The sequence below is a fragment of the Schistocerca serialis genome, chromosome 3 (assembly GCF_023864345.2).
Source record: "Schistocerca serialis cubense isolate TAMUIC-IGC-003099 chromosome 3, iqSchSeri2.2, whole genome shotgun sequence".
In the NCBI taxonomy this organism is placed as follows: domain Eukaryota; kingdom Metazoa; phylum Arthropoda; class Insecta; order Orthoptera; family Acrididae; genus Schistocerca; species Schistocerca serialis.
Genome location: NC_064640.1, coordinates 642445788 through 642458513, shown reverse-complemented (window position 1 = coordinate 642458513; position 12726 = coordinate 642445788). Strand labels below are relative to the sequence as shown.

Below are 12726 nucleotides of genomic sequence, written 5' to 3'. Positions count from 1 at the left end.
ACTTTTTGTGCCATCACTGAAGCTTTCCGAGGTTACAATGAGGAGCCACCATAATAATTCCACTGAAATTTGTGAAGAGCTATCTAGAAACAACACTGACTGTTCCAAATGCTACACAGTGACCATTGTTCACATTATAGAAACTGGTAAGGACATGACACTAATTACTGAAGTGGGTTCTACAGAATATTAATGTCATGAATGGTATGACCCGTAGCTGAGCTTTCTGAAAGATACAACTCAAGTCCCCCACAACTTTGTGCTTGGGCATGAAATTTATTCGGCTAAACACTAGAACTGCTTCCTTTATTTACTGCCATACTGTTATTACATCAGGCTCTGTAACATTAATTTATATTATGAGAATACTAATGGAAGATTCTGAAGGAGGGACTGCACTGGAATATGTGCATTCATGTTGTCAGAGGGCTCATTGGTCTTGGGGTATGATTCCTGCTTAGGGTGCAAGGAGGACCTAGGTTCATATTCAATCAAACAGCACAAGTTTAAGAACCCGGTTGAATGGTGTGACATGACTACACAAGTGAGAGCAAAGAGGTTAGCAGGACATCAGCTAACACTCTGAGGCACACACTACATTTAAAAATACAGATTCAAATACAAATTGCTTTGATGAAAAAACTTCTGCTTAAAATAAGAGTGGGTAAATTAATTACATAAGCTAGAAAGACAAGGCATAGCTTTGAAGAGTATGGGACAGGAGAATGAACTGCCAAAGGAGAAGTGCTCCTTCTGTTATTTGAAAGTTGTATTGTGTATACTAAACACAATTTTCAAGCACCATATATGTGGGCTACACATGAAACTCACAAGGTGACCAGCGTGAAGGTTGGTTGGTTTATAATTTTCCCGTGATTTATGCATTACCGAAAAAGCGTTCATGGAGAAAAAAATAATGCTGGCATGATGTTGGCCATCCAGTAGTGTTTATAAATATTACGTAATTAAGTTTCTTTACACCAGAGCGCCACACTCAGCTGTTTTGAACCGGTAAACGTGTAACAATTGAAACAATTCATGCCGTACCTCCTGCTGCTGCCCAAGCTCTATTTGGCATTGTGGCTGATAGAAGTAACTAGGTTCGTTTGAATAAAAGTATTATGGCCGATCACAACCGTTGCCAAACTGTCTCTACTGCGCAAATGCATTTTCGTAATTGTTGTGATCATCGTGACACCTTTGTCAAATCATATTTAGCGTGTTTCGGCGTTTGGGCACTTGTAGCGCTAGTTGACACTGTAATTCACTTTTGCACTGCTCAAATGTTTTTACACTTTTAGAATAAACACAGCACCAGTTGTCTAATATTTTCATGCTGAGCAAAATGTGTTTTGAGAACTTATTCTTGTTGTCAAGTGCCGTATTCACTTTTTTTTTTTTTTAAATAATGTGAGTGATACATTGTGTGTGTGTGTGTGTGTGTGTGTGTGTGTGTGTGTGTGTGTGTGTGTCTACATAACTGAAGAGCCACAATACCTGATAACCGCAAAAAGACGACTACAGGGGAGATGCAGAGCAACACACGCAAACACAGCACAAAATACTTATCTACATTATTTGCACTTGACAATGAGAAAAAATTCTCAGAACGCGGCCTTCCGAAAAAAAAAGAAGGTAACTAGTGCAGTATTTCATTATTTAATTAATGAATGACAGCTTTCAAAGACATCGATTATGACGTATGAAACTGAGTCAAATGTTCTTACTTTCCAGACAGTTATCAGTTCCACTTACATCAGTGGTTTTTATTAGATAATAAACAACTCCCTGATAGATCTTTTGATGCCTGTTATGTACATATATCACACATAAAGTGTGAAAATGCAAGAGGATATCCTATAAATAGCTTTTACAGCTTAAAATGTTATTTCCCAAAATTTTACATTTTCCCACATTTTGCACTATTTTTTGAGGCCCCTTGAAAAGTGTAAAAGCAGGGTTTCACTGTATGAGGAAATAAATATCCAGGCAAAGTGACGATCTGAATTATGTCACGGATGTCCCAAGCTTGTACACTGTTACAGTCCTTAACAAAATAAATACAATAATGCAGCACAGTATCTTGTATAATGTCACATAATCACAAGTGTGTGATTGCGACCATGTGTGGTATCTAAAAGTTAACAGCAAAAAGAGCCAAATGTAACTGTCAATGTCAACATGTAAGAAACAAGAGCATTTTTACCAGCAACTGGCATCTAGAACAGAACCAATCGCCATCAGGAACTGCCTCCAGGGGTGGGTTAAGGCACTCCAGATGAAACCCACTATCACAATAATCGCAAAGTAACATTCTGTCCTCTCTGTCTCTTTGGTGGCATACCTTCAACAAAGAAACATCTTTTATTGAAATGACATTACATTAAGAGAATTTGTGTGTGGTGATAATTTATATTCTGCTGGGAAAATAAACATTTCAGACAAATTTTAAATTTTTGTTTATAAACTCTAAAAAGAAATGCACATTATGTACACCATTTAAGAGAGTAATGAAATTTTCTATACTGTATTCAACATCTGACTACTTCATACAGGATGAAATGGCACTTTTGTAACAAAATGCTGTAAAATTTTGCACTGTCACCATTTCTGCATAAAAATGTCGATTCAATAAAGAGCAAACAGAGCCCGCAACCAACTGATTTCAATTAACTTTGACATACTAGTAACGGACCACTGTAAACTACCACTTGTGAAACCATTAATGTCACTATACTTCCATTTTCGGAAAAAAAACAAGGTCAATAACTGGGGCACAGTGAACAACTGAAATCATTAAAACAATAGAAAACATGGAAATTTTTATTATACATAACACGTCTGCAACCTAATAGTTTTTGAGGAATCAAAGAATTTGTGTTTTCAATTTGTTGCAGATATACTTTTGGAGGAAAGCACTTTCTGAGGTAGTGATTGCTCAGTGGTATAAAGACTACGTTAGGATCTCAGTCAACTTCTGTCCAGGTGGGTTCTAACTGCACTTACTGTAATGTTTTTTTTTTACTTCTTAGCAAGTGCCACCCTCCCCTCCTCCAGACAGATCAAAATCAATACTCGACTTCAATTTCCTGAAAACTGTTAGGTTATGAGAGTGCTATGTATCAATACAATTTCCTTAGTTTCGACGTTCTAATAGTCTACTTGTTTAACAATGAATCCTGTTCATTACATTTAACCTCTTGTACATACAGAAGCACAGTGACCTGAACCCTTTCAAACAATTTACTTTCGAGTGGGCCCATCTTACTGCTTGACAACTGTTATGGAATAACTGCCAATTGTTTTGGATCAACCAACAAATACTACGGAACACCTGACCGATGACAATAAAAGGAAATGTAGATGGCAGGACATGTTAACTGTGGCAGGACATGTTAACTGCAGCAAATCCTTTACATAAACATTCTGTATGCATACGACAGTTCATGCAGTATGGTGTTTGATGAAGGTTCTTATGGAATAGATTTATGCCACATTCTGCATCGTATGGAAATCTGTCTGAAAGACATCATTTGCATGCTTAGAATCGCGAATGAGCAGCTGGGCAGCTCGAAGCCAGTCAAAGTGTCACTATTGTGGCCACAGTAAAGAGTTCACCCGGAAGTATAATCTCACTATAAAAAAAGGCCACTGAAGGTGGCAATGCTACACAAAAGCATGTTAGCAGTCGTATACGGACCATAATAACACAAGAAGATCAATACGTAGACCTAGTGGGGAAAACGGAGACACATCTCAGTCCACCTGCTGCGGACCTTGCAACCACTACCAGTACACATGTCTCTAATAGAACCATTTCACAGCAATTAAATCAGACAGGTTCACATGTTCTATAGCCTGTTAAATGCATCCCACTTTAACCACGCCATCGTTGAGATAGAGTCCATTAGTGTAGAGCGTCAGCGACAGTGGTCCAGAGCGACATTCTCCTATGAATCCAGCTTCACCGTGGCAAGTAATTCTGGCCTCCAGTTAGTATGGAGAGAGAGGAATATGTTACACACCACGGAATGTTCATAAATGTCATTGGTATGGCCTAGGTTTATTGTGTGGACAGGCATTACGCACAATGGCCGAACACTGCCACATATCTTTGCGTGAGATATCATTACAGCACAGTGACATTGCAGGGAGATTATTCTGGATCACGTTCGTCTGTTTAGGGGTACAGTACGTCCCAACCTCCAATACAGGACCACTGAGGTGTCGGAAACACTGAAAGTTAAAAGGTTGAAAATATGGAATTGCCTGCTTACTCCTTGGAACTAAACCCTATAGGGTATGCCTGGTATGTTTTTTGGCACATGCATTTCCCCACAAACACCCCTTCCCTGAACCGTACAAGAACTCAAAACTGCCTTTAGAGAGGAGTGGGATAATATCCCCCTAAATCTCAACAGTTTGCAAGTCAGTGTGAATAATATGTGCAAAATGTGCATTAATACCCAAGGTGCGGATATTTCTTACTAAGAATCTGATACCGACCTTTATGTTGGGATTTTGACCTGTGTCAATTATGTATGTACTGTGTTTCACACCATCCATCATTGCCTGTGATTACTTCTGTCCAACGTGTCTCTGTTCCCAAGCAATTGTCAAGCAGTGCAGTATACAGAAGCTCGTTGAAATCACTGGGTTGCAGGGCCTGGCCTCTTCTTCTAAGCACAGCAACTGACTAATACTGATCACTGATGATCATTTAATGTTTAAATTCGACCTTGGTCAGGTGAATAGTCACAGTCATAGCAGTTAGTTTGCCATGTAAAGAACTGTTTGCCGGCATTTGACAAAAGTTAAGTAAACTTGACACTAATTTCTTGCGATATGACAAAGTTGTTGGCATGTAGTGTGAACCAACCACATTTGACAGACTTTCTGCTGTTAGATGAGAATAATCCTTTATACTGCATCTCTGAAGTTTTCTCAGCATGACTGTTTACTTGTGCGCGTTTGAATATGTAGCCAATTTCTTGATTCCCTTTTATGCACAATATTTCGACTGACCCAGTCATACTCCTTAGGTGCTGCGACTTGTGCTGTTATGTGCACTTGTTGCCTGGACTCCAACCAAACTGAACTATAGTGATGGAGCACCACTATTTATAGCCGGCACTCAACTCCTGGTGTCTCATTTACTCTTCAATGCTCATTGGTTTTTCAGAGGCGGCACTGATTTTCTGTGAAACGCACATTCACTCAGTGTTCCTGAGCTTGAGTGGATGGGGATGGCCAGTGACATCTTTAATAAGTTGAGTGCTGGAGCATAAGCCTTGTTTAAATTGAAACCTTCATCCCAGGTGCTCCAAGATATATCTTTCGATAGACTCCTCAATTATGCTGCCCTCAAAACTTGGTGTGTGCACCGTGATACTGGTCTCATTATACTACCATTTCACACTTATATTTGAAGAAGTGTTCAGTTATAGCTGATTGATTGGTTATTTTAGATTCGCGTGTTGCTAGTGTTCTTTGTTTCTCTCCTTGAGTGTTCTAATAGCCTGCTACAAGTTAGACATGTCAAATTCGCATAGAATGACATACATACCTGACTTTTGGAGATTTAGATTGTTTTTAATGTCACAAAGAAGGCTTTTTACTTTTGTTGAAATGATAAAAATGTAATGGTTGCCACGTTTCCATAGGGTTCTACTTAGCTTTCCGGAGATTGTGCCAGTGTAAGGCAAGTAACACTTTCTCAGTCTTAGACTTTCCCAATTTTAACTGCAACACCTGGTCAATTTCACAATCTGAGTACTGATTTCTTTGAAACACTAGTCATAGGTGTTGCAGTTTCCTGGTGAGGCTCTCTCTGTCTATTACAGGGTGATTTCGATATCATGCTACAAACTTTCTGGTATGACGGAGAAGAGTAAATGTATCAATCACAGCAATGGGGCCCTGGTATAGAAACCACAAAATCAAAAGTTATAAGTGAAAATAGTTGCAATACCTCTGATGATGGAATACATGTCCTAATATTGTTGTTGCTAAGATTGTAGTGTACGCAACTTTCAGAAGTGGTAGTTTGGACAAACACGAGAAGAAAATATGCAGTAAATATGGGTTTAAATGCATGTCTTAAACGTTATGAGCACGTGTTCATTTTTGCTACTGTGAAAAATCTATCTTCTACAGAACAAGTGTCTATATTCCTTAAAATATGAATTTTAGAGACAATATTTACTGGACTTTTTTCCATTTTTGCTCCATACTACTTCCTCCAAAACCATGGAAACTAAAAAGCTTGCAGTAGAGGAGATATGCTTTATAGTATTGAAGACAAACACATACTCAGAGATTTTAAGAATTATGTTTGACAGATGCAGTATTTACTATCTGACCCAGAGTATCCTCCTCAAGATCCAAATGGAAGGGGGCCATCTTGGACCTATTACCAGTAATATTGGTGGTCCGACATACTGTGTAGCCAAACACCTTGCTACTCTAGGGCCACTAGTAGGTCGGTGTGTGCATCACACAGAGATCTCCGTGGATTTCTTATGTTGATTAGATGGACTGCCTTTGAATGACTCCGATATTTTAGTAACGTTTGATGTGGTTTCTCTCTTCACTCATGTTCCTCTGTCTAACTTATTACGGTTAACTGAGGTTGGATTCGGTGTTAAATTAATGAATCTATTTTGACATGTGGTGATCTCCACTTTTTTTTTATTCTATGAACAGACAGGTGGAGTTACAATGCACAGTTGAGTGACGAGAATAACAAGGTGGCACCAAAGTGTAAGGCCTTTTTCCCTTACACAAATAGCATTTCTAACAAGATTGGTGGTATTCTGCAGAAATATGATGTGAAATGTGTTTTCTGATGAACATCTAAGATTAGTGCCCTGCTAGCATCCATATGGGATATCTTGGTTTGCATAAGGCAGTGGTTCATTGTATTTTTTGCAGTTATGGCATGGCATATACTGGTCACAGCATCAGGACCATGGCTGACGTATTGAGCATAAGCATCAAACATGCAGTGGCCCAGCAAATCTACTATGTCTGAACATTGACTCAGTATTGGCATCCTATGGAAAATAACAACATGGAGAATCTGGAATGCGCTTACAAATATTGATGTTAGTGTTATCAAGGAAGCACTAGACTTTAACTAGCAAGTGACCTTATAGAGATGGAAGCTTTGCTTAAACTATGCATGGACTTCTGCTGCTTCCTTGATCAAACAACAGAGGGACTGAGTTAAGGCTACCTTGCCCATCTGTTATTAATATTCACAATCAATAACTTCTGATGGTCACCTTTGGTTCGGTGGTGGAGCTAGTGTTTGAAGTAAGTGTGTGTTTGTGTGTGTGTGTCTTTCTTTCTTTCTTGCAGATGCACTCTGCATACCAAAGTTTAAATTTCTTTGCATCTCTCACTGCATTTGTTTCTTTGAAATGACACGGTGTGCACCTGTTGACATATTGGCAATTGACAAAGACATAACCTGACAGCATTCTCACGCGCTATTTGCTCACTGACTCTGCTTGTGTGTTGTCAAAGCATTCCCATGAATTTATAGTGTGTAGCCTGCACGTAACTCACTACCCACTCACTCTCTCTCTCTCTCTCACTCTCTCTCTCTCTGTTTGTCTCCATTGAGTTAGGCTTGCACAGTGCATGATCCTATTGGCTGCTGGTCTGTTGATGGGATATTTTGATACTGGCAAACACAGGTACAACATCTTTATCTCAACACCTTGTTAGGAAGGTCAACATACCAGGAGGTCAACCTTTCTTTTGGTAGAATTTATCCAACTTCCATACACTGTGGCATATCTCCTCCACATAGGCGGAAGTGATGTGATGTGGTTGACGTGATGTGACCTCTGAGGTTCTCTCAATGTGTGCTTTTGGGTGTTCAGCTGAGTTGTTGATTCTATTTTATGACATAATTTTGATGATTGACCCAGTTGTGTTTTTCTGAGTTATTCGAACAGATACATGAAGTCAGCAGAGTAATCTGTGATGTGCAGCCAAATTAAATACAACTGCAAAGGAACTTTTGAAGCTGAACACTGCAATAATTAATATGAAAGACTACCTTTCTGACCACCAGAAAGAAGGAAAATTTGTACTTGGAATTTCTGAGTGAGAGGATGGGACACACTTTTAAGAAACACTACAATTCTTCCACAGTTATGACACAAGGCAACTATCAAATGCAAACATTAGACATGTGCAAGGGTGTGCTGAAAAGTAATGCCTCCAAAATTTTATGTGGAAACTCTTAAAGCTTTTTAAATAAAACAAACTTTATTAACATGCTACATCTTTATTCTCATGTCTACTTATTAATTCTTCCACAGTCACCTTGGTGACAAACACATGTCTCCCAATGAGAGACCAGTTTGTTGATAGCATCATTGAAGAATGTCTGACTTTGTTTTGATGGAGCCACAACCTCACGCCTGCTTTCAATACTTTACCACTATTAAAGTGAAGTCCTTGAAGGTGTTCTTTAAGTTTTGGAAACAGATGAAAATCAGATGGGGCCAAGTCGGGACTGTAAGGAGGGTGATTGATGGTTACATTACACACTGCCATGTTACAAGCTACAATTTGGATCACTCTAGCAGCAGAGTGTTGCAACTTGCACCAGTGAAGCGTGGAAGTCAACTGAGTAATACGGATGACATGTAATATCTCAACCGATATAAAGGACAGAATAAAAAATTTGTAGTCATTACTTTTCAGCACACACATAAATTCACCTTCATATGTCAACATAAATTCAACTCACACTGAGCTGATTAACGTGGCCACATACTTACTTTACTAAAAATATATTCAACTTCACTCAAACTGTATTCAAAGTTTAAAAAGCCGGAAGAAAGCTTCACTAATGTGGTTATGAAACAAACTACATTAAATAAGAAAGAACTGTAAAGAGGTGAAGGAACACTGAAACAACTGGACTGCACCTTCAGCCTACATTGACAGCTCTTACAATTGTACAGTCACCTAAGTCTCTGTTCACAGCCCTAAATTCTTGCATGAATCCTAGGACAAGCAATATGAATCCCATCAATAGTGACAATGTCAAAAGCCCTTTATGTACTATGCCAAGACCAGTAATGCCAATATTCGGAATTCTCTTCCAGAGTTTAGTGGAAAAGCAATTTTTGATGCTAACAATGTCAAACATTTTCAAGTAACACAATTTGGCAATCTGCCATTGTAGCAATGAACACAGTAAGCTTCTATGTGCAAATAGACAACAACATGCCATTTTTCCACATGTTGGTGGGTCACTGACAAAATCTCTCAAAGTAGAAATTTAATTAGTAGACTAATTCCCTGTATAATGTCGTACTGTGACATTATAGTAAAGAAAAAGAGAAATTTGAGACTATGAGCATGCTTTTATCTGAAAAACTTTAAACACTGTTTGATTGAAAAACTATTTGGCTTTATGGTTATTTGTTTTAATTATTCAATTTAACTTACTTTAATTCTTTTTAGTAGGGCAAATAAATGTGATATGTAATATTTAATGAATATAGTGCAAATAACGGACATTTAAAAAAAACTAACACTGGAATACAAAGAAAAAGGGATAAAAGTAAAAAAAAGTAAAATAAGTAATCATTAAACATCACCAAAACTGGCAAAAACGGTGAACGAACTGGCCATAAAATAAAACCATTTTTTTCTGCCAAAAGTTATTCCTCTACTGAATACCCACCGGCAAAAACGCTGTAACCTTCACTTTTCTAGAACGCTGAGTTTCCACGTACAAACACTGTACATTGTAAAAGTGAAGAATGTATGAAGGTATGTTGACAAATACATACAACGAACGTCTTTTTTTCTTTTATTGTAATTTTGCTGCAGGTCAGCTGGATTCACAAACATTGTAACAATGGAGGAGGAAAGTCATGTGTTGCTACTTCAGAGTATGTGCAAAGACATAAACAGAGAATGGAAATGCAAAATTAAATATACTAAATGGACAAGGAGTGAGTAGAAATACAAATGGAATTCAGTGTAATCGTATGTGACTCTCAACAAAAAACCACTGCCTGGAAGAATCCCTGCACAACAAGTGTGTGCAAAAATGTTGTAGGCCAATCTAGCGAAATGAAGTCAATGTTTAGTGGGAGACTCATACGATTAGTTACATACTTTATATTTTAATGTGTAACTAAGCCTTTGTCATCTTCTGCATTATAATTAACTTTCCTCATAAATATGTTTCGCCATCTTTACAAATTACTACCTATAAGTGTAAATACCAGAGTAGAAGTGTAAGTTTGGAGGATAACAAAATGCAGTTTGAAGAATTCTACAATTTCGAATATAGTAATCAAACAAGACATTTAGCTTCGTCATGCACTGGAATAACAGATATCAAACATAGAAAGACTCAGGAGGCCATTTTGTGCATACACTGCACACTTAAGTACTTTTTGAGAAAAAAAGCAGAACAAATTAATGTATATCAAAAAGTCTTGTGGATGGTATATGCTATACATCTGTAAATGCTCCAAAAGAAGATAAAATGTGGCATGCATGCCCTCTGAAAACAGAAGAGGCAAACATTGAGAATCATCTTAACAAACTGTAGGATGACCTGATGGATTTGATAAGAAACCACATTGAGAAGCTACCAGAACAAGAAAGCCACTGCTTGAGACATAAGAATGAAAAACTCTGCCAGAGTTCTGATTCAAATGTTAATAATTTTTACTAACTCTTTAAAGAAGAGAATCCTATTGCACAATGCAGTGAAAGAGCATACAAAGATATTTTCAGGGGAGAGTACAATTTACGCTTTGGATTACCACATTCAAACACGTGTGTATTGTGGCATACTGTTCTTTCAGTTAGTTAATAGTGAAAATGAAACAGAAAAAAAGAATATTGAAGAAGAGAGCAAACTGTATCATTTCTGGATTGAAGCACCATTTTCAATGCTGCAGAATGATACAGAGAAGACTAAAACAAACAAAACCTATGTTGTCATATGCATAGACCTCCAGTAGCTGCTATACTGTTCTGCCCTTAACCATTCTGCAAGTATTCTATCAATGTCAACTGCCAACCTACAGTCAAACAATGTATAACATTCATGACAATAAGGTGTTGCAGATGTAGCCTGATAGGGATTAGCACACGTTACCTCTTGCCTCCTAAATTTTCAGTACTAAAATTGGGTGAAGAAAGAACTTTAGTATTGTGGTCACATTGATGTAAGGGACACAACATTAACGGAAAAACTGTTGTTTTGGATCAATATCTGCTGACCTCCAAATACTTCAAATCCGTGGAGCAAAAATTTCTAATCACCGGGGACAGCTTTTTGCCTTGCAATCAAGATTTTACATTAATTGAGAAAAACAAGAATCATTATCTTGTGTATGAGCCATCTGAATGGGTCCAGGTAATAGCAGCTGTAAGACCAAACAACTTGATTTTGGTCTGACACTTGCAGCAAGCAGAGTTCATTGATCTGAGTGTGTATCCAAAATGCGTAATAATTTATTATGTTTGAAGGAAGACATCCTTAGACTCACCAACAGTACTTCAGTGTCGCAAGAATCACAGCTACTTGCAACCTCAGTACCCCGCAAACTTAGCAAAACTTTCTAGGGGTACAAACAACATTACATTTCTGCCTGTGATAATTAGCTCGAATAGCCTATGCAGACTGTATGGAGAACCACTGTCTGCATCTGCAGAAAAGAAAGCTAATCTGCAAGACACGTAGAAACATTTCTGAAAAATATCGAGCCTTTTATGAGAGCCTAAAGATAAAGTGGAGTACAATGTGATGCATAATCTTTCCAAAACATTATTTTGTAACAACAGTTCTAGTGTTCAGTGAATTATTTTAAAGAATGGGAAGCTCTAACAATGAGTTATGCAAATTGCAATTATGGTTTCTGTTACATAATTTTTATGCAGAATAAAACCTATAAAACAGTGGTGTAAACGTTGTAACCTGCAAAATTGTGCTACTTCTGTTAGACTTTCAACTTTTTTGCATGGAAATCCGACAATCATCTTTCTTATCTTGATTTTAAAGATTCACATTGTCAAAATTATTGCACATTAGTAACTAATGAACTCATTTAAACTCACAATGGCAGAATAAGCATTCACAAACATTTTGCTCATTTACTTGTTTCTCTTCTCTCCTAAGAAAATTGAATTTTGGGGGTTACAACATTTTTGCCAGAAGATATTCATCTAACAAAGACTGGTTTATCTCTTTACACACACACACCTCAGTCTGTTTTGGGTGTTTTTGTTTAACAGATAATATCAAGTTACATTTATCTTCACACTCCTCTTTGGTAATTAATTTCAACAATCTATTGATTAGGCATGTCATGAATTTCTGTACATACAAAATGGTGTATGTTGTGGTAAACTGAAGGCACATTCACAACCACCCTCAACAGTTATCACCACAAAAGTTGAGAAAAATTCTTGATGTTATAGAATTCTGAGCTACATTACTACCTTGTGTTTTATGTATACCAATGCGTAAAAAGTTAAGAGGGAAAAAGAGAGATTAAAAAACTAAAACATGTTATCCAGGAAAGCATTTATACTAATATGTGACATCAAACAGAAAACATCATGATTCCAATATCCCACAAAAGCATTAGAAAAATGGCATTTTGGAATACAATAAATACATGAATGGCACTGATTATTTTGACCTCGTGATTAATTGTTAATTGGATG

General features: G+C 37.5%; 1 protein-coding gene across 3 annotated transcripts in view; it reads right to left on the bottom strand.

The window, feature by feature from the left end:
- LOC126470526 (serine/arginine repetitive matrix protein 2) overlaps window positions 1–12726 on the bottom strand; it is a 293467-nt gene that overhangs the window by 222332 nt on the left and 58409 nt on the right. For 2 of the 3 annotated variants that reach the window (XR_007586229.1, XM_050098445.1), the window contains exon 7: window positions 2207–2344. The exons of the other annotated variant lie outside the window; for it this stretch is intronic. Coding sequence is in view for 1 of the 2 variants with exons in the window: in XM_050098445.1 (XP_049954402.1) it covers window positions 2207–2344 (138 nt within the window). In the remaining variant the exon portion in view is untranslated. The remainder of the gene's footprint in view (window positions 1–2206; window positions 2345–12726) is intronic. 3 annotated transcript variants of the gene reach the window in all.